Source organism: Pseudonaja textilis, chromosome 2 (assembly GCF_049901715.1).
Source record: "Pseudonaja textilis isolate UNSWEBS1 chromosome 2, rPseTex1.2, whole genome shotgun sequence".
NCBI classification, from domain to species: domain Eukaryota; kingdom Metazoa; phylum Chordata; class Lepidosauria; order Squamata; family Elapidae; genus Pseudonaja; species Pseudonaja textilis.
In genome coordinates this window covers 156,448,977-156,472,018 of record NC_141991.1, presented here as the reverse complement: position 1 = coordinate 156,472,018, position 23,042 = coordinate 156,448,977, and the positions used below count along the sequence as shown (strand labels likewise).

General features: G+C 42.7%; 1 protein-coding gene across 1 annotated transcript in view; it reads right to left on the bottom strand.

Annotated features, from left to right (window-relative positions):
• Positions 1–2,806: 2,806 nt before the first annotated feature.
• The window catches only part of TMEM39A (transmembrane protein 39A), a 29,497-nt gene continuing 9,261 nt past the window's right edge, over positions 2,807–23,042 (bottom strand). Inside the window, exons 4-9 of the mRNA XM_026713290.2 lie at positions 10,349–10,432; positions 8,449–8,603; positions 7,697–8,045; positions 6,461–6,648; positions 3,477–3,597; positions 2,807–3,264 (exon numbers count right to left, since the gene is read on the bottom strand). Of these exons, the coding sequence (XP_026569075.1) occupies positions 3,031–3,264; positions 3,477–3,597; positions 6,461–6,648; positions 7,697–8,045; positions 8,449–8,603; positions 10,349–10,432 (1,131 nt within the window). The 3' untranslated portion in view covers positions 2,807–3,030. The remainder of the gene's footprint in view (positions 3,265–3,476; positions 3,598–6,460; positions 6,649–7,696; positions 8,046–8,448; positions 8,604–10,348; positions 10,433–23,042) is intronic.

Sequence of the window (23,042 nt, the reverse complement as noted above, 5' to 3'; positions counted from 1 at the left end):
AGTCCTTGGCTCACAACAGTTCATTTACTAACTGTTCAAAGTTACAACGGCACTGAGAAAAGTGACTTATGACCGTTTTTCACACTTATGACCACTGAAGTATCCCCATAATCACACGATCAATATTCAGAAGCTTGGTAACTGATTCATATTTGTTACGGTTGCAGTGTCTCGGAATCATGTGATCACCTTTTGTGATCTTACAAGCAAAGCCAATGGGGAAGTCAGATTCACTTAATAACTATGTTACTAACTTAACTCCAGATTCACTTAACAACTGTGGCAAGGAAAGTAATAAAATGAGGCAACATTCACTTAACAAATGTTTCACTTAGCAACAAAAATGTTGGGCTCAGATGTGGTTATAAGTCAAGCACTACCTGTATTAGAAAACTTGAGTTTTTTTTATTATTGTCAAATTTTGTAAAAGTACTGGGACAAGGGCATCCAAAAAGGATTCTCAATCTCTTACAACATTGTTTTTCCTGCTCTTTTATATATTTCAGGTGGCATTTCTGTAGGTTTTTTGCTTCTGCATATACCTATTGTGTATTAAACATTTTGCCGCAATGTAGTATGACCAAGAAAAACAAGCAACAGAGTATCTATAAATAGGAAGTAAAGGCAATCATGCTTGTGATTATTGTCACACTTGTCATTCCTTTAAAGAAAACAACATTAAGATTTTGCATACATAAACTACTACAGAGGACTTAATCCTCATTCCTAATTTGTCTATATTCTTATTTTGGAAAAAATGATAAGGTGCTGAACATACTTTTGTTAGAAAACACTAGTTTAGTTCTCATGTTGCTCTGCAATTCTATAGGGCTCATGTGTGCTGTTGTGCACCCTGTCATCTACCCAAAGTTTAATCACTTTGTGTAGCATCTTGACCAAAGACATATAAAAAAATTAATTAAAGCAAGGGAGAGGCAGCTATTATGTGGCAGAAGGTTTAGCTGGCATTCCAAGACAAGTTATCTGATCCAGGCTGTAAAATCTGAGAGGCCGAGGTAAGAGTGCTATCCAATGTTGTGTTGCCATTTAGTAGCCATCTACATGTTTGCTGTTCACATTTGGTAACTCTTAATTCACAGAACTGATTGTTTTCACAAAATAGCTGTTATGGTCAGTCACAAGCCATTCAGATCACAGAACGAGTACTTGCTTTTATTCCTATTTCTGGGCCTATGGATATACCTTCAAAAAGAGGGACTAAGCTTTCTTTCCAAGATGCCTTAAGAGCACTGAACATTCTTATAAGTTACTCAAGGCTAGTAGTTTGCAGAGGCTAGTCTCATTTACTGGTAATTCTTTTTAATTAAAAATACTGCCAAAGAATGACCATGGGCCCCACTTGGATTACTCTGTTACAGAACAAAGTATTAAAAACTTGTGTTTATCTGTGATTATAATAAACAAAGGAAAATATCAGTGTTTTAAAATTCCAATTCTATATAAAATGCAAAATGAAGGATGCAGTACAACATTGAAATTGTGGGTACTCCAACATTGGAGGGTTTAAGAGATTAGGCAACCATTTATTTCAAATAGTCTAGGGAGTCTAGTCTGTTTGAACAGGGAGTTGGGCTAGAAGACCTCCAAGATCCTTTTCAACTTTGTTATTCTGTTAAATACCAATATAAAAGGTGTGCTAAATTATTTTATCTTCCTTGCTTGCCTACTAAGGAATCCCATGCAAAATAGACACAACATGCCATTTGAGAATACAGGTAATCCTCGAGTTATGACAGTGACCATTTGAAGTTACACCATAACACCCCGACCTTATCTCCCCTGCTATCTTATCCACCCCCGTCCTGCCGTCTCAGACCTTGCAAAAATCTGTCTCCTTTCTGCCATGGTTTCTTTGCCTTTGAGAGAGAGGGAGTAGGACGATTTTGTTCCCAGTGCCTGATTGCCTTGCAGATGTTTTTTGTGCTGAGTGGAATGTTCTGGGGTCCATGATCTTGTGAAATTTCAGACACCCACCCACCCACTTTTGCAGAGAACGGGTGCCTGAAGTTGCAGGTGATCACCCCCCTCCCCAAGAACATTTCACTCTTGGCACAAAAAGCATTTGCAAGCCAACTGGACGCTGGGATGGAAATCATCCTGCCCTCCTCTCCCTCAACGGCAAAGAAACTGCAGCAGAGAGGAGACAGATCTTTGCAAGGTCTGCAAGTCCGGCATGGCAAGATGGGGCAGGGGAACCTCCCCCACAGCCTTCCTTACCTTGAGATACCTTGTGCACTCAGCGATCCACACATTTGATTAGTGAATGTGTGGGTAAAAGCAGAGAACGATCACATTCAAGTTATATGATTCACTTGTTAAATTACAAATGTAATTGACAGGCTCCATTACATAACTCAGGCTTTACCTATATAACTCAAATGTGCAAAACATGATTTTGGCTATTGCACCAGGTGATGTTGAATAATATTTTATTTTATTGCTCTATGTGCTTGAAGGTGTAATTAAAATTTTTCTTTAAGTGTGAGTGGGCTGGAGTTTTCTGTCAAGTAAAGAAGTTTAAAACAAACTGAAGGGCACCACTACCATTTCAGTGCTTTAAAGGTAAAAAAATTGGCAAGGTTTTTTTTTTATAGCATGATCTTTTAAAAAAGTCAGTGACCATAAAAAGGGATCCAGGAAGTTGCCCATGTCTTGTCCACAACTGTAAGCAATGGCCACCTTTGGCTAGATGTATAGCAAATAGGCAAGTCCTATACATAAAACCAACAGTTTTATGATGGCTAACCTGCATGCACAATAGATAAAGGGACCACACATACAATGCTTTTGCTTCACATAGATATATGTTGATACACAGTATATACACAATGATGTCTTTATATAAAATAAGTTTGTTTATAAAGTGACATTTAACTGCCACTTGGCCCTTCCCTACCCCACAAAAAACAGTAGTATACAAAATATAAAATATTTTTTTAAATATTTATAAACAGTTGCAAGGAAAAAAAATATAACTGTATGAAAATATCCTTCCCTTCCACAGATAAGCTAATGGGCTTTTAACCCATAGCTGTTCAGTGGATAAGAATAGGCCTTGCCCAATACTATTCGGTCCCTCAGGAGTTTAAATAAGACATAGTAGTTGCAGAAGAGTATCAGGGCCATGGAGAGCGTATGGTTCCACTTCTCTGAGCGCAGCAGGGAGTAGAGTTGATAACAGACCACACTGCCTTCTATGAGAATCAGCAGATTGAGAAGCCGTAAGGGGTGGTGGAAGAGGAACTAGAAGGAAACAAAGTATGTGTGTTTATAGAATTTATTAGCAGCATTATCTCTGAATAGCAAGGAAGAACCACATTTTAATTACAAGACATTAAGTTCCTCCAATCTTTGCTAGTTATTAATGATTTGTTGTTGTAAAAGAACAGAAATCTGTATCTCATGGCAAGCAGTATTTTATTCCCAGACCCTCAATAATCCACTATAATACTTACATAAAAGCGAGCATGAGAGACATCTGAAGGCACAGCTACATTATAAGGTCCCACTGCTTTATATAAGCATCGACTATGCCGTACCAGCACTCCTTGTGGCCAGATTGTGCTCTCAGACCAGCTATGGACAAAGAAAAATATTTCATTATTATGAGAATGTAAAACCAGATGAATAATTTCAATAAATGAATGTGGATGCCTTTGTAATATGCTTTATATTTAAGTTTTTTTAGTTTTAGAACTTTTATCTTTGTTCAAGAAGCATAACAGAGATTTCAGTAGTAATGGAAATCCTAAGTGAGGTAGTAGACAAATGACATCTAGCATTCTAACTCAAATTAAACGAAGTAAACACTCCTGCCTTTTCACTGTTAAGAAATCACTGAAATGTTCCTTGTTTGAGTATTCAAATTTATTTTTCTCATTCAAATTTGATAAAAATTCTCTACTACCAGTTACACTATATAAAAATTCTTCATAAGTTAACGTTTTGTAATGATACTATTTACATGCTTTCTAACTATATTAAGCAAGGGACAATCAGCAAATCCAACTGATTTCTGTTAAAAGCTTCTCCTATATGCTCAAATTACGTTTCCATCTCAGGAATCTATTCAACCTTAGGAGTTTCATTTAGGGATGCATAGAATTTGTACGTGTAATATGTACCTCTGCCCCTCTGCCCAGTTTTTCTTTTAATTTACAATATTTCTCTTCAGTTTTCAACAATCATTAAATATTTATAAGACACTGTCCTTTCATGAGTAAACATCCTGCTTGTCTTCAGTCAGCAGTCAGGAAGATGACTGAGCCATTCCATTCAGTTGCATGGAATGTTGGAAGGCTTTTATGGCTATTGCAAGGATAAAATTGCTGATCACTCCAAGTTTGAAGGTAGGTAAAGTCGAAATTGGATCTGAATCATCAAAATGCAAGAGCCATGGAGTATTCTTGGAGTTGGCACTGGGCTTCTAAAACCTTCGTTGCAGTGGTGGGATCCAATTTTTTTTTTTTTACTATTGGTTCAGTGGGCGTGGCTTGCTGGGTGGGCGTGGCTTGGTGGTCATGTAACTGGGTGGGCGTAGCCAACTCAATGTCACTCACGTCAAGGGGTGTCTTGCCTGGCTCCTCCCCTCCCAGCCATTCCTTGTCACACCCAGCCTCAACATGTCTATAGTTCTGTAAAAATATTGTTCACCTTTTTTTGACTTTATTATTTACCTACTATAGATGTACTTACTTTCATGGACAACTGAAAAGAGAAAATGGCTCACATGCTTTACCCAAAAGTGTGATAGGCAACAGGCTTTTAAAAAGCTGCCAGAAAGATGGGGGTGGGGGTGTGGGGCAGCGTATTTTCCAAAGCACCAGAAGGCAAACAAGAAGTAATGGATGGAAACTGAACAAAGAGAGAAGCAAGCTAAGACTAAGGAGAAACTTCCTGACAGTGAGAACAATTAACCAGTGGAACTGCTTGCCACCAGAAGTTCTGGGTGCTCCGACACTGGAGGTTTTTAAGAAAAGACTGGACAGACATTTCTCTGAAATGGTATATAGGGTTCCCCCCAAGGTCCTTTCTAAGTGTTATTCTGATATTCTGACACCTTTCCCTGGACCTCTACTCAGAGTCTGGCATCCTCAGTTTCGTGCCTGAGCACGGGGTTGGACTAGAAGACCTCCAAAGTCCCTTTCAGCTCTGTTAAACACACATGTATTTATGCTGTGGACTACAGAAATTGAATGCATGTAAATCCTGAAAAATATGTGGTAGCCCTGGGCAAAAGCAAGGCAGTAAAATCACTCTATGTGTAGGGACAGTGTAAAATATGAACACATGATAAATAATGGAACAATTAAAAATAATAGCACAGAGTTTTTTTTATCTCTCTCCCTTCCTATTTCTTTTTCTTTCTTCCTTTCTTCCTATTTCTTTTTCTTTCTTTTTCTCTCTTCCTTTCTTTCTTGCTCTTCCTTTTTTTCTTTCTCTCCCTCCCTCCCTCTCTCTCTCACACATACCTGGTCTGGGATGAACTGATCTGACGAGCTCCAGAGCAACGGGCGGCGGGGGAACAAAGAAAACGAGCAGCCCGGGGACATCCGCCTATCCTCCCTTTTGGAGCACCTCTGCCGCTGCTCGCTGTGCTGCAGCTGTCACGTGGTAGGGAGAGCTGGGAGAGCTGCGTGGCAGCTTAGCCAGCCAGCCGAGCCCAGGGAGGGTGGTGTGTGTGTGTGTGTGTGTGTGTGCGTGTGTGTGCGTGTGTGTGCAGCTAGCTAGGCCCCAGCCGGCACCGCTGCCTGGGATGGGGCTGCGCCGGTGGGGAAGCTAGCCATCCGAGCCCAGGGGTGGGGGGTGGGCTGGAAGATCTGGGAATGGGGGAGGTGCGCTAGCACAACTGCTCTTACCTGTGAGCAGGCAGATCAGGACTGCTCAGTTTGGGCGCAGGCACCACGTGGGAAAGCAAGTTAAAGGCAAGCCACGAGGACCTAGTGTGCCGCATAGGTGAGGAGCGACTGGGTGGGGTGATCATCGGCCAGGGTGAGTGAGCATCGAGCGGGTGGGGCAAGCAAACAAGCGGAGACTGGGTCAGGGGCTAGGAGTGTGGCCACCCATAAGTCACTACTGGTTCGGCGACCCACACCAAATCGTCACTACCAGATTGCATGAACCAGTGAGAACCAGCTGAATACCACCACTGCTTTGTTGGGAAAAGTGTCTTTAGCAGTTTTTGTTTGGAATGTAGGCCTAGAAATTACACCAACACTATTTCTGCATTTGAACTTTAGTAAGCTAACTAGCTTCGTGAAGACTATGACACAAAAACCAATCAAAACCATATTCTGCTAACACTGAATCTTATATATGAAAATATAACACATTATAAGAAATCATAAGCCTTGGGAATTTCAATAAATGCAATTAACAAAGATAAGTCTTTCTGAAATTCCTACAGCCCTAGAAAAAAGTGTTCCGACCACAAACTCACATGTGTTGAGGAGTATTACTATATGACCCATGTTCCAGCTTCTGCCATTTGCCCAAGTGAGCAGCTGATCTGTGTAGCAAGTCACAATACTTGGGAGGAAGCAGTTGTGTGGTGAGCATGACAAAAGCATTAATCCAAACCATGATGAGGTGCTCACATGACCAACGCATATCGTAATACTGAGTGCTCTGCAAGAAACCAGAGAATAAATTAATGAGAGCATCCCAACTACCTCAAAAGCAATTGTATTCTGCAATAATAAACATACATATAAAAATTCCCATCTCACTCATATGGGGGCAGTATTTATCTTCCTCAATCTCAGGTCCTCTGCCAGAGATTTTGGAATGTAAAGGTTCTTCACAATATCTTAAGTCTTCTTAGCACTACTCTCTCCTTGGGGGAAAGCACCGATGTTGTTCCTTGGTCAGAACCATTCTCCCAACTTAGGAGTCACAGATCCAAGTGTTCCCTCCTACCACCACTGAGGCCAATTTGGCCTTTCCTTTCCATACTCTTCAGTTCCTTTTTCGGGCCCTGGTATTTCCATAATTCCTTATTACTGCAAGGCTAGTAAGCTAGAGGAACTCAGGCATTTCTTTCTGACATATTTAATGCATTATATACATTGGCTGCACACACTCTTGTGTTACAACTCTGATGTAATTCCCTGAGCTTTCTAAAAAGTGCTCACACAAATGTATGCTTATGGATTCCACAGTAAACTGATAAATTCAATATGCTTTGTTATTCAAAAACGGAGAACTAAGTTAACTGTATATCCTGTACTTCTGCCTTCAGAATTATATTATTCTGAATAGTTTCTGAAATCTATGATTTGATCTCATTGGTTTACCCAATTCTATTTGGATTGTCTTAGTGCTGATAATCTGGATATTGTCAAATTAGGATTGGAATTTGGCACCAAGTGTATATTATGGCACAAAATAGAATCATGTTATAATTGTCTTGAAAAAGAGGACAGGGTTAGTAAATGGGATGGAAAAAGGACTGGGAAAAGCACAGGGGCACTACATGTATGGCAATACCTATCCTCCAACGGGGAGCAATACTAGGGCACTCCAGATGCAGCTACACTCCGCCATCCAGGCTGCCAAAGGGGAGACAGAGAAAAGGGGAATTAACCAGAAGTCCATTGCCCCAACAATCCATAGGCAAGATTTAGGAGGTGGAGTGGCACTAATAATAATAGTAAAGCATTCCAAGAACAGCTACCTTCACAAAGCACAGTGGCAGAAATGCGACATAGTAGGCACTGAAGAGGGAATTGAAGAGAACTTCCTTGATTCGGCGGTTAAAATCTGCTTTGAGGCCCTCCACTTCATTGCGAATGAGATCTGGGGACAAGGGACAGCTGTGCGTCGGTGTGGTCACAGAGGGGTTGAACTGTTCTTTGACAGATTCTCTCAGGAGAGAAAATAAATCTTTGGGCTTCACAAGACTGCCAACCCCTGAGGCACTATCATCCACTAGTTGATCCTGTACTAAATAGCTGCAGTCTGTTGAAAGAGGCTGGTTTCTACTATCTTGGTGGAAGCAGCACAATGGAACATAGACACCAAACCTGAAAAAGAAAAAATGACAGGATGAGATTATAACCTGTGATACATCCTATCTATGAATATCAGACAGAATTTTCTATCAAGGAGACTAGTTTCCAAACAATTGTTTATCTCATTTTCCTATTCAATTTGATATGTATTCCTCCTCCTGTTCATCCAGATCTTCTATGAAATTGATGGACTGAGTGTCTTCTGATTAATTAAAGCTTGATGTATAATAGACATTAACAGGAAAAATTGTTCTGAAAGAGGCAAATCTTCCCTTATGATTTTTCCTCAAAAATTCAAAAAGTAGCTTTGAAGCTACTGCTCTATACCCAGACTTCATTGCTCAAAAGAGTTTCTTGTTACCCTCTCCAATACAATTGGAATTGTTCATTCAGGACAAAAGGTAAAGATACTTACGGGTAGCCAAGAAAGAGGAGATTGAGGACAGAATGGCTGCGGAAAAGGTTGACCAGAGTCCAACAGAGTACCCATACACAAAGGGTGAGTAGAACTAGACGTGCCAGAATCAATGCCATATCGTGAATCATTGATGAAGTACCCACCTGCGAGGCCTGCAGAGTTAAACCCAGAATTCCATCAGCTCCACAGTCTTCCCTCACATATACCACAAATGTTTCAAAGATGTTCTAGTTCAGAGCAGAAAAAAAAAAAGCTGGACATGGGAATGTATTCCTTCAGCTGCCAGCAACAATTTCCTTGCTTTGCCCTTGTCTTACTACTAAATCTGAATCAGGTTTGCCTCTACTGTACCAAAGCAGAACAATCCTGCTTCATTCTATCTAAAGAACAGAATGTTCAAAACACACATGTTTTGAGTTTGGGTATGGACTACCTGAAATCATGGAACAATTTCATGTTTTAAAGCTGGGGAGGATAGGGGAATTTAAGTAATAGAATAAATACCATAAGAACCCCTTAAAAAGAACACAGGGCAATTTCTTCTATTGGAAAGCAGAAAACCCCCAAAGAGTTCCAAATATTTCAATTTTGGTGAAGACAGTACTTGAGAGTGAAATGCCCTGCAAATTCAAGACAGGACAATGTATCCCACCTTATCCCATAAGTATCATCTTCAAGCAAAGTCTGCCTACTTCTGCCATAAAATGAAATGAGATTCAAGTACTGCAATTGTGATAGACAATGTAATGTATTCAATCCCATCTACATTACTAAGTGGCTTGGATTTGTGGGTATGAAGCCCATCTCAAAATGCCTGCACACACAAATAACTTTTCATACAGACCTCTAAGAGACATTTTCATCCTTGTTTCTAGTCTAAAAAATATCTTTCTGTAAACATGATGAGACTTAAACATTTACTCCTAAGATCAATTTAATATTGTGCACAATCAATATAAACTCTGAACAAACCTCACTCTTTACTAGTACTGATGATGTTACCTAGTTTGGGTAATAAAACATCTTTAAGAAAAGAACCAAGCTCAGAGAGCACTAAAGCCCCCTGTGATTAATCTTGCTTGAAATAACGTTAACTTTGCTCAATATGCTGTTGTAATAACATGGAACCTGAGGGCATTGTCTACTGTATAAGTTACAATCAGCTATAACTTTGGGATACTTTACAAACATTTATCCCAAGCAAAGCAGCGTCATAAGTAATCTGCTAACTTTAATTTAATACAGATAGTCTTTGGCTTATGACCATTTGTTCACTTACAGTTCAGAGTTACAATGGTGCTGAAAAAAATGGACATAAACCAGTCCTTGAGGTTCTGGCTATCATACCATCCTTGCAAAGATACACTCACAATCCAAGTGCCAGACCACAATTACTACATTACAGGGAGCTGCAGTCATGACTGCCATTTGTGACCATCCCTGCTGGTTTCCCACAAGGAAATCAATTTTCTTTTGCCCAGAGCAACCCCCTCCCCCCGTGCAGACCCTGCTGGCTCTCCCATGAGTCATGTATGTCCTGCACCCGCTCTTCCAGGACTTCCCATACCCGTTGCATGCAAACTTACCTGAGATTCCTGCCTCTTCCCTTTAACAACTCATGTGTCTTGGGGTTATGACAGCAATCGTGAATGTCTAGAATTGCTGCCACTAAGTGATGAGGTCACATGATGTTATGCTTTGTGACTGAACTGCTCAGCGATGGCAATCCTAGTCCCAATTGCTGTCGTAACCCGAGGACGACCTGTAACATTAACACTGAGAGATGTTTTATTGAAGATGGATAGGTGAAAAAAGAACTACAAAAGAAAAAGAAAAAAGACGGGACATACTAGCTCATTAAGAGTATCTTGAAACTGGAAAAGTTCATCATCATTACCTCAGAGATGAGGGCCCATACAAGCCTCCGTGCCAACATCACTGTGATGAATGCGGCCAGGTGATAATCAATGAGGTGAAAGTTCTAAAGGAGAAAAGAAGAGGGTATTCACCAGGGTGAAGGAGAGGCCAGAAAGGCAGGAGGTGCTGAGCTGATATAGTAGAAGCATGGAAGTTCCTATAGGGAAGAATCAGGAAACACTGTGAATAATTGCCTGCCAGCCAAAGAAGCAGAGAAAGAAGAGAAAGGAAGAGAAAGGGTCATGTTAAGCATATTCAGATACAAAGGAAGCATTAGACTTACAAATACTACACAGAAAGGAAAACACAGAAATGGGCATTCTATACATACATGTACACTTCCACTCTTTTAAGAAAAAGCAAAATAGTTAGCACAGATAAAAACACCTATCTCATTTTTGCCAGTCTCATGTAACTGAGTGAGGATAAGGGGCTCATCCTGCCCCACCCCCATCCCAAGATGCTACAGTAAACTTGCCCAAGATAAAAAGAAAAACTGTAATCAAAGACTCATTAAATTGCTATAATCTGATGCACTCATTCCTACTGCAGGAAAACTTGGGGCAGGCCGATGATGAAAGGAGGTTGTTGAAGGCAGACTGAGCTGCCTTTACTTCTTTTAATAAGCATAGACATTAACAGGTCTAGAAGAAGAAAAACCAACTGAAAAATTACACGGCTGCATGGCAGAAAGGCTTCGGTGCTGCTCCAAAGCTGTGTAACACATCATCTTTCCTTGTTTATTGTTTCTGTTTTTAGAAAGTGTTTCAAGCATATCATTCCACATTTCATCTTATTATAAACATTGTTTTATTATATTGTGTTAAACACTATGGTGTACTTGTTAATTGTTTAAAAAGTACACTATACTGCTTTAATTAATGTGATATAAATAGATAAATACATATCATTCTGTGGGCATTTAAGAGTAGGGATTCAAGGGTAGTTTAATCTTTAACAAAAAGGTAAAAAAGGATCTTAATAAATGATTATTCTGGATTATCCATCCCATACCTGTTATCACGCAAAGGCAGTTTGAGAAAGAAAAAAGTTTTTAAAAATAATATCTCATAAAAGAAATGCATAACAAAACATATCTCCTCTTGTAAATGCCTCTCTGAGAAATTAACAGAATCCAGGATGCCTCTGGAATTGTCAAAATGCTCGAAGTTTTCTTGACCCAGATATAGGTAGAGACATGCAAGAAGAATTAAAGATCTTATAATTGAACAATGGCTTGAACTCCCCCAGAGAAGGAAAAAAAACCCTTACTAAATTACAGCAACTGAGACATGATAGCGCTACAAGAAGTCCACATCAAAAACTAACAAAAACAGGTTTTGGAATACCCCAGACTGGGGAAACTATTCGTGGCACTAGCACAACAGAAGAAGAGAGAGATGGTGCTATATGTCAAAGAATCAATCTAGACTAAGCAAATCTATCAGGATGAAGAGGGAAGGATACTGGTTGTAGAAATAATATTAAAACAAAAACAGATATTATTAGTTGAAATTTATGTGCCAAATGGGGGGACAGGAAAAATTCTATAAAAAGTTGCACAGTATCATTCAAGAGACAGAGAACAACAACGTATGCATTCTGGGAAACTTCAATGCCGCAACAGACAAGAAACTAGACTACAAAAGTGACAAAAAAAGAAGAAAAGGAATCAGAAGGATACCACCCAGAACGTTTTTTCAAATGGCAGAAGAGCTAAACATTCAAGACTTATGGAGAGAGAGAAAACAGGAGAAGAAACAATATACATGTTACTTAAACAGACATGAATCCTGGTCCAGAATCGATATGGTCTGGACATTAATAGAGCTAATCTCGGAAATAAAGGAAGTAGAAATAGGCACAAACCTCTGGGCAGACCATAACCCCATGAGAATCACTTGGAAATGTCAAGGGAAAAGCTCAAGATGGACACTTAACTGAGCAATTTTAAAAGATGAAGATTTTATTCAGAGGATCAACAAATAATTGGGATTCTTCTTTAAAGAAAACAAGACTGGAAACATATCCATACAAAATTTATGGGATACGATGAAAGCATTCACGAGGGATGTCGCTATATCATTCATGGCTAAGAAGAACAAAATTAAGAAGCAAAGACCTGGAAAAAGAATATAGGAATTTAGAGGCAGAGTTACAAAAGAGGCCACAAAAAAAGAAGTCTAAAAGAGCAAATGGACCTAACTAAACATAAGTTGGCCATCCTCGAAAAAGAAGAATTGGCACAGTATATAAAGAAAGCAAATCAATTTTTTTTGAGAATGCTAACAAACCAGGGATGTGGCTAGCATATACATTGAAGAAATAGAAAAAAAAAGAAATGGATTAATAAATTGCAAGATGAAGATGGAAATATGTTACCAAAATGAAGACAAAATGAATATAATTCAGGTCTTCTATGAGAAACTATACAAAGAAAATGAAGGTTATACATAGGAAAAAACTCAGCAGTATCGACAGTATCTAGAAAAGGCTGAACTGCCAAAGGTGCCAGAAGAAACAAAAGATATGCTCAATGAAGAAATAAGAATGCCAGAACTAATTGAGGCTATCAAAAAATAAAAGAATAACAAAGTACCGGGCCCTGATGGACTGCCATGAGAAATATATAAAGAACTTCAGGATAGCCTAGGCCTGTGATGGTGAACCTATGGCACGTGTGCCACAGCCATTTGTGTGGGCACATGAGCCCCAGCCAAATTTACCTGCACTACTGGAAGTGCCGAAACGGGCCAGTTTTTCGGACTCCCAAGGCTGCAGAGACTTTCCTCAAGCCCGAGAGAGCGAAAATAGCCTCCCCTGGACTCCAGAGGCTGAAAACAGGTGCCTCTGGTATTTCCGAAAGGTCTGTTTTTCAGCCTCCCAAGGCTGCAGAAGCTTCCTTCGAGCCTCCGGGAGGGTGAAAACGGCCTCAAACAGGCCGAAAATCAGCTGGGAGGCACGTGCATGTGCAGTGCAGGTAAGGGGGGATTGTGTGCGCATGTGCAGGAGGGGCGGGGCATATTGCATTGTGGGTGCCTGTGCATGCACGTTATCATGCACGCACTTTCAGCACACCACAACAAAAAGGGTCAACATCACTGGCCTGGGCCCAACGCTACTAGAGGTTTATAATGCTGTCCTTACAGAAACAAAGGTACCACCATCGTGGGTGGAGGCCAACATAGTGTTGATTCCGAAAGAGGATGCAGACTTAACGCTAATTCAAAACTATAGGCCAATTTCACTATTGAATATAGACTACAAAATATTTGTATATATAATAGCCAAATGTTTGAAAAGATTCCTCAGTGCGTTTATACTTGTTGACCAAAATGGCTTCCTACCTAAAAGGCAGATAAAGAACAATATGAGTATGGTACTAGACATATTAGAATATTACGAAACACATAGGAAAAAACAAGTGGCACTGCTCTTCCTAGATGCCCAAAAGGCATTTGATAATGTAAATTGGAAATTTATGTTACAACTGAGGAACATCGATTTTGGTGACAAATTCCTAAATATGTTCAGGGCAAAATATATTCAAAACAAGAGGCCAAAGTAATAATGAATGGTGAGGCAACAAGAGGTTTCACAATATAGAAAGGTACAAGACAAGATTGCCCACTATCCCTGCTGCTGTTTATTTTAATGTTATTGACGAGAAACGTTTGAAAATCTGAACAAATTAAAGGATTGGAAATAAGAAGAGAACAGTACAAATTACAAGCTTTTGTAGACGACCTAGTCTTTATCCTAGAAGAGCTCCTACAGTCCGGCTTCCATGAGCTTCACGCTCATGGAAGAACTGGTAGAATACAGAGAAGTAGCAGGACTAAAAATAAACAAGGAGAAAACTAAAATGATAGTTAAGAACATTACAAATAAACAGAAGGAGGAATTGACAAAAGGAATGAATGTTCAGATAGTGAAAAAAGTGAAGTATCTAAGCGAAGTATACCTAATGGCAAGGTGCATAATGCTTAAAGAAGATAACTATACCAAATTAACCAATTAAATAAAGATGGATCTAGAGAGATGGAAGAACCTGCAAATCTCCCTAAAAGGTAGAATAGCCATAATTAAAATCAATATTTTACCAAATATACTTTATTCCAAAATTTCCCTATAAAATTAGAGAAAAACAATGTCAAAATTCATATGGCAAGGAAAGAAACCGAGATTCAAACTGAAAGTTAATGTAAGATGCCAAAGAGAAAGGAGGATTCGGCCTGCCTGACTGGGAGTTATATTATCAAGCTGCAGCATTCACTTGGATAAAAGAATGGATTACTTTAAGGAATAAGAGGCTATTAACGTTGGAAGGCCATGATATCCAAGCAGGATGGCACACTTTTCTTTGGTATGGAAAAGGCACAGCACACAAATACTTTCAGAGACATCATATAAGACAGGCACACTTGACAGTGTGGAACAAAATTAAACATCAAAATTCTATGGAAACTCCAATCTGACATTAGAAGTGCTAATACACCCAAATTTGATAAATATGGGGAACATTGTTGTATATAAGGACATATTAAATGAGAAAGGAGAATTGAAAACCAGAATTAATAGCACAAGGGGTAGAACTGGAGTGGTGGTCATATCTACAAATACAGTTGAGATACACACAGGATGTGAAAACATGGGGCATTAATAGAGAATTAACAACATTAGACAAACTGTTAATATGGCTTGTGGATAAACTGATTAAGGTGCTATATAGATACTTATTTGACTATAAATATGAGGAAAAACAGGTTAAAGAGACAATGGTGGCATAAGCTAAAAATTTCAGATACAACATTGAATTGGCTAGATGGCAGAATCTTTGGGAAAAGAATAGGAAATTAACAGTGACCACATCATACAAGGCAAATTTATACAAAATGTTCTACAGGTGGCATCTTCCTCCAGCAAGGCTGGCCAAAATGTTTAGAAATTTATCATCAAAATGCTGGAAATGCAAGGATTTACCAGAGGTGGCACAGTGGTTAGAATACAGTACTGCAGGGTACTTCTGCTGATCACTGGCTGCCAGCAGTTTGGTAGTTCAGGTCTCACCGGCTCAAGGTTGACTCAGCCTTCCATCCTTCTGAGGTGGGTGAAATGAGGACCCTGATTGTTGGGGGCAATATGCTGACTCTGTAAACTGCTTAGAGAGGGCTGTAAAGCACTGTGAAGCAGTATATACAAGTCCAAGTGCTATTGTTATTGCTACCAGGTACATACTATCACATGTGGTGGACATGTAGCCATGCAAGGAAATATTGGCGACAGATTTAGAGCAAATGGTGGGAGAACATATTCAATTTAAGCCAGAACTATTCCTTTTAGGAATAATGACAGGAGGTCATAGCAAATACATGTACTGACAGTGGCGAGAATGATCTATGCATAACGCTGGAAGAATGAAAATACCTCACCAGAGAAAGAGATAATAAGGAATATATTGGCTTGGGCAGAACTTGATAGACTAACTTTGGAACTGAAAAATAAGGGGAAATCAGAATACCATGATACCTGGAATAAGTTTTATCAATGGTTGCAAAAGAGAGGTGGAGGTTGGAACAAAAAATAGTTAGGACGAAGAGACCCAGAATGTAATATGATAGAGGATTTAATCAAGTAGGATGGACAAAACAATTGTAACAAAATTAATATCGTACCAAGAATATGAATGTTAATGGTTTAGTAATATCCTTGTACGTATGGCAGAGTAATGCCAGAACGGTTGCACTGTGTTGGATATTTATATTTACACTGCTCAAAAAAATAAAGGGAACACTTAAACAACACAATGTAACTCCAAGTCAATCACAACTGATTGACAATCAATTTCACATGCTGTTGTGCAAATGGAATAGACAACAGGTAGAAAGCATAGGCAGTTAGCAAGACATCCCCAATAAAGGAGTGGTTCTGCAGGTGGTGACCACAGACCACTTCTCAGTTCCTATGCTTTCTGGCCGATGGTTTGGTCACTTTTGAATGTTGGCGGTGCGTTCACTCTAGTGGTAGCATGAGACGGAGTCTACAACCCACACAAGTGGCTCAGGTAGTGCAGCTCATCCAGGATGGCACATCAATGCGAGCTGTGCCAAGAAGGTTTGCTGTGTCTGTCAGCGTAGTGTCCAGAGCATGGAGGTGCTACCAGGAGACAGGCCAGTACATCAGGAGATGTGGAGGAGGCCGTAGGAGGACAACAACCCAGCATCAGGACCGCTACCTCCGCCTTTGTGCAAGGAGAGACAGGAGGAGCACTGCCAGAGCCCTGCAAAATGACCTCCAGCGGGCCACAAATGTGCATGTGGCTGCTTAAACGGTCAGAAACAGACCATGAGGGTGGTATGAGGGCCCAACGTCCACAGGTGGGAGTTGTGCTTACAGCCCAACACCATGCAGGAAGTTTGGCATTTGCCAGAGAACACCGAATGGCAAATTCGCCACTGGCGCCCTGTTCTCTTCACAGATGAAAGCAGGTTCTCACTGAGTACATGTGACAGACGTGACGGGGTCTGGAGACGCCGTGGAGAACGTTCTGCCTGCAACATCCTCCAGCATGACCGGTTTGGTAGTGGGTCAGTAATGGTGTGGGGTGGCATTTCTTTTGGGGGCCGCATAGCCTTCCATGTGCTCGCCAGAGGTAGCCTGACTGCCATTAGGTGCCGAGATGAGAACCTCAGACCCCTTGTGAGACCATATGCTGGTGCGGTTGGCCCTGGGTTCCTCCTAATGCAAGACAATGCTGGACTTCATGTGGCTGGAATGTGTCAGCAGTTCCTGCAAGACGAAGGCATTGATGCTATGGACTGGCCCGCCCGTTCCCCAGACCTGAATCCAATTGACCACATCTGGGGCATCATGTCTCGTTCCATCCACCAATGCCACGTTGCACCACAGACTGTCCAGGAGTTGGGGGATGCTTTAGTCCAGTTGTGGGAGGAGATCCCTCAGGAGACCATCCGCCACCTCATCAGGAGCATGCCCAGGCGTTGTAGGGAGGTCATACAGGCACGTGGAGGCCACATACACTACTGAGCCTCATTTTGACTTGTTTTAAGGACATTACATCACAGTTGGATCAGCCTATAGTGTTTTTTTCCACTTTAATTTTGAGCGTAACTCCAAATCCAGACCTCCATGGGTTGCTAAGTTTGATTTCCATTGATAATTTTTGTATGATTTTGTTGTCAGCACATTCAACTATGTAATGAACAAAGTATTTAATAAGAATATTTTATTCATTCAGATCTAGGATGTCTTAATTTTGTGTTCCCTTTATTTTTTTCAGCAGTGTATAAACAATGAAAAATATATAATGGAAAATGGTGGGAAGGGGCATTGGTAGACTTACCAATGAATGCCCTTTCTAGACACGCTGCAATAGAGTCCAGCATTGGGTATAACTCCCCCTTCTTATGATGTGAGCTGAGTCTGCCACTATAAAAGGTTCACCTCTGCTGAGAGCCCCAGCTTTTCTGGCGAAGTATCTTGACAGACTAGGATTGTCTCTGGAATATAAACAAATAGAATGAGCATACAACCACCCCCTACCCGAGAATACTAGACCAGAAGGCCACAGGTTGGGGCTGGACTCTTATCGCGTGTCTAGAAAGGGCGTTCACTGGTAAGTCTACCAACGCCCCCTTCTCCATCACGCTGCTCTAGAGTCCAGCATTGGGACATACCAAAGCCTGCATGCCCAAGGGAGGGACTCGGCTGGTCCTCTTAATCCGACCCAGGAACCACCCGCTGGAGTACCCTTCGTCCAAAGGCAGCCTGTGCAGATGCAAAGGAATCCAGCCAGTAATGTTGGACAAACGGGGAAGGCGAGGTCCATGAAGCAGCTCTACAAATTTCCTCGATCGGAGTCTGCGTGGCCCAAGCTGCCGAAGTCGCTGCACTCCGGGTAGAGTGTGCAGTCAGTTTGTTGGGAGCTGGCAAGCCAAGAGTTTCATATGCAGTAGAAATGCATGCTCTAATCCACCTACTCAACATGGGAGATGAGGCCTTAGACCCCAAGGAGACAGGTTGAAAAGACACAAACATTGGCTCAGTTTTGCGAAAAGGTACAGTTTGTTTGATATAAATCCTGAGTGCCCTTTCACGTCCAATGTGTGCCACTCACGTTCCAATACATGTTGGGGCCTGGGACAAAAGTCAGGGAGAACAATGTCTTGAGCTCTGTGAAACCAAGAGCTAATTTTTGGTACAAATGAAGGGTCCAGGCGCAAAATCACCTGGTTGTCATGAAACATACACAAATCTGGCCTTACCAAAAGGGCAGCTAATTCACACACCCTCCTGGCTGATATAATAGCCACCAAGGATACCTTCAGAGTTAAAGTACGGAGGCTTACCATTCGTAAGGCTCAAAAGGAGGGCCCAAGAGAGCTTGGAGAACCTTAGGCAAGTCCCAAGAGGGATACCTATGCACAATGGGTGGTTGCAGATTTGAGGCTCCCCTCAGAAATCTGTGGATCGAAGGGTGGTGGGAGAGGGATGTGTCCCATGAAATTACTGAAGCTAAGGATGCCACCTGCCTGCGGAGCGTGTTAATCACGAGGCCCTTGTCCAGCCTGTCCTGGAGAAACTGAAGGATCTCCGGAACAGATGCTGAAGAGGGGTTCTGGGCTCTCTCCGAGCACCAGTCACTGAATTTCCTCCAGGTGGCATTGTAAACTTTTTACGTGAAGCCTGTATTGTGTTAATTACACTATCTGAAAGGTTGTCCTCCTTCAACAACTTCCACTCAACTGCCAAGTGGTCAACTGGAACCACTGGGGTTCCGGATGCAGAAGGGCCCCTGACTGAGAGAGATCTGAGAGGCTGGGATTTTCCAAGGCCTCAGAACAGACAGGTTCGCCAGGTCCACAAACCAGGGTCTCCTGGGCCAATATGGGGCCAGCAGAATCAGCTCCGCCTTTTCCTCCAACGTTTTCTGGATGAGTGCTGGGGTGATTGGAAGGGGGGGGAAAGGCATAGAGGAGACCTGGGGGCCATCTGCTCCAAAGTGCATTGGTTCCCTCTGCTCCCTGGGTTGAGAACCTGGAAAAAAAACTGTTTACTCGTGCGTTCTAGGGAGTGGTGAAGAGATCCACCTCTGGAGTACCAAAAATGTGGGACAATTCTATGAACAGGGGAGGATGGAGTCTCCATTCCAAGTGGTAGACTTGAGATCGACTCAACCAGTCAGCCTGGGAGTTGTTGACCCCCGAAATATGGTCCGCCCTGAGAGACAGGTGGTTCCTCTCCGCCCATCTCCCCAGATGTTCTGCCTCCCGCAACAACCCCCTGGATCTGGTCCCTCCTTGCCTATTGACATGAGCCTTGGCTGCTATATTGTCTGTCATGACTAGCACATGGGACTCTGACACTAGGTTCTGGAAACTTCTCAGGGTGAGAAAAATAGCCCTGAGTTCCAGGAGATTGATGGGAAGGGACCTGTCTGAAGACGGCCAGTGTGCTTGGGCCATGTGGTCCTGGGTATGTGCTCCCCAGCCGAGAAGGCTGGCATCCATGATCACTACAATTCTGTCTCTCACCATAAAGGGATGACCCTTTGAGATGGCCTGGGACTGCCACCATTGAAAGGACTGAAGCGCCTGTGGAGAAGGCAGCACCCTGTGGGCAGAATAACTGATCCCCTCTCTTTGGAAGGGGAGGAGGAACCACTGCAAGGTGCGTGCATGTAGGCACAACTTCAATGCAGGAGATCATCTTCCCAAGCAACTGGGACAGGAGAGAGAGTGGAATGGAGTGACTTAGTTGAATTCTGTTGATCAACTCTTTGATGCTGTCCTGTCGGTCCTGTGAAAGGAAGACTTTGCAGCTGACTGTGTCAATGATGACCCCAGGCGCAACAGTTGGGTCGTTGGAGAAAGATGGCTCTTTATCAGGTTGATGGAGAAACCATGTTCCTGCAACACCTGCTTCATGATTTGAAAATCTTGTTCGGCTGCCTAGACAGAGGAAGATTGAATCAGAATGTCATCTAGGTAGCTTTGGACCCTCATAGGTAAGGCTCGGAAGAGGGCTGCCAATGCTGCCAGGACCTTAGTAAAAACCCTTGGTGCTGATGAAAGGCCAAATGGTAGGGTCCAATATTGGTAGTGCTCACTGCAAATAAGAAAAATGGAGGAACTGGCGATAGAGAGGCCAAATTGGGATATGGAGGTAAGCCTCCGTGTGGTCTATGGAAGAGAGGAGATTGCCCTCTCGGACGTTCTGAAGAATAGTATGTAGGGTCTGCATCTTAAAATGCCTGTATGGGATAAATTTGTTCAGGAACTTGAGATCAAGGATTGCTCTCCACCCCCACAAGGCCTTCGGGATAACAAAGAGGCAGGAGTAGAAGCCCGACCCCCACTGATCCCATGGAACTCTTTCTATGGCTCTGATGTCCATCAGGTGATGGATAGCTGAGTCCATCAGGGTCCGTTTAGATGTGTCATGAGTGGTAGGACAGCTGACAAAAAACGATGCGGGGGGGGGGAGGACAGAAATTCGAGTTGAAGGCTCAATGATATTGTACTGATGACTCAGGCATCGTTAGTTGATTTCTCCCATCTGGATTTTAAAAAGGTCAAACAACCTCCGATGGGAGGGGAGTGAATGCAGTTACTTAGAACACCTGAGTGAACGACCTCCTCCCCCTCAAAAGGGCCGCTTACCCGAGAATTGTTGTTTGGGTTGGCGGTCCTGCTGTTGTTCCCAACGAGGGGGATATGTTGTCTGGTTGCGACTGAAGCAAGGGGTATTGACTGGCCTGAAGGTTTGTGTTCTGGGGTATGTGGTGCGTCGAAAATCTGACCCTTTGGAGGAAGTAGACAACACCTTTCTCTTGTCTCATGTTTCCACCACGTACGGCTCTAAGGCTGCTGCAAAGAGGTTTTCTCCTGAGCAAGGGGCCGCCGCCAATTTCCACTTATGCTTGGAGTCGGTCTGCCAGTTGCGCATTCACAGCAGGTGCCTGGCAGACACGGAAGAGGCCATTGCCTTTGTGGCAAATTTGGCGGAGCTTAAAGTTGCGTTGGCAGTGAACTCGGCTGCTGCTATTATTTTGTTGAGGTCCTGTTGGGACCTAACTTTGGCAATGGGTACTCTGTCCTGAAGTTGACGCAACCAGTGAATAGACGACCTGGTAAAAAACGACCGGTGGAAGCTTTCATGGGTCAAACTGTGGCCTGGTGTGTGCACTTCAGAGTTTGTTCCAAATTTTTGTCCTCCGGTTGTAAAACATCCTCTGATTCCATAGGGGTACCTGAGGAAGTGAAGGTGGCTACCACTGGGGAATCTACTGCTGGGAGAGCTAATGCATTAGCCAAGGCGGGACCTACATTAAAGAACCTTTTGTCCTGGGGAGAAGGGCGAGGCCCTGACAGGAGGTTCTCACACTGGTCCTTTCCTACATCCAAGAACAACAAGGGAGATGGAAGAATCTCCTTTCAGACCACCAGTTTGGAGAATAGTGTGTCTCCCTGGCTCGAGGGGCCAGCCTGTTGTTCCGGGGCCATCTCTTCTGGGCTTAACTGGGGTGTAACCAGAGCTTTCTGTAGTAAGGGCCAAAACAAGAAGGGCTTAAAGACAGCAGTTGTGGACGGTTGTTCTTGTTTGGTTTCCTCTTCGTCGGAGAGGAAGGGCTCTTTAATTTCCCCCTCTTCCTCCTCTGAGGAACTACCCTGTTCAGAGTGGTAAGAGGATGCCCTGTCATCCTGTCCCTCCCAGCTATAAAAATGATGAGGGGCATACATGGGTTCCGAAGTGGGAACTGCCCTCCATGGGGGAGGGTTACCTTGACAGAAGGAAGAAAGGATACCTGAGCCTCCGCCCAGGGGGTGGAGGTGTTTGAAACCTTCAGCAATGCCCTGTTTGACTGCCACCAAAACTACTTCCTGGATGTCTTGAGGCCTATTCTCCTGGGGAGGAACTATCATCTGGGGCCCAGTCACAGAAGGGATAAGGTTAGCTTGCTCCCTAAACCTGTAAACCCCTAGGGGCAAAGCCTGCTGAGGGTTAGGTGTAGCTGTGTTACAAGTAGGTCTCCCGCAAGAAGGGCCTGCCAAACTCAGGTCCTGGGGAAAGGCCTCATCCTGCCTTTCAGGTGACCAGTTCCATAGATGGTTAGCCAGAGTTCCATCTGCCCTCTCTGTGCCTGCAGCTTGTTCTTGTAAACGTTGAGCATTTTTTGTGAATTGTTTCTCTAAAGCCTCATGTCTTCTCTTTTCTGCCCTGAGTTCAGACTTGGAAGCCTTCTTGAGGGCTAGGGCCCTGGCCTTGATCTTTGCTGTGGCCTCCCTGTTGGCTGAACAGCCTTTTGGTCATTTTCTTTTCATAACCCTTTTGGGGGCTTGAGATGCTCTGAATGGGGGCTTGGGATCTGAATGCTCTGCATGCCTGATGGTCCTGGCAGGACCCAATCTATTTCCACTGCTCAAGGAAGAAACATCGGAGGTGCTGTCAGCTCCTCCTGATGGTGTTTTCCGAGCTAAATGGCCAGGCGAGAAATAGGATCACTGCCTCGGGGCCCAATAAAAAATGGCACCCAGATGAACTCAGTCACAAAATGGCCACCAGCCACAAGGCAAGGAGCCTTGAGGCCTTCGATGATCCCTGTTGTACCTTTGAATCCCTGGGGCTTTGTGCTGTGGCCTTTGTTTGGCAAT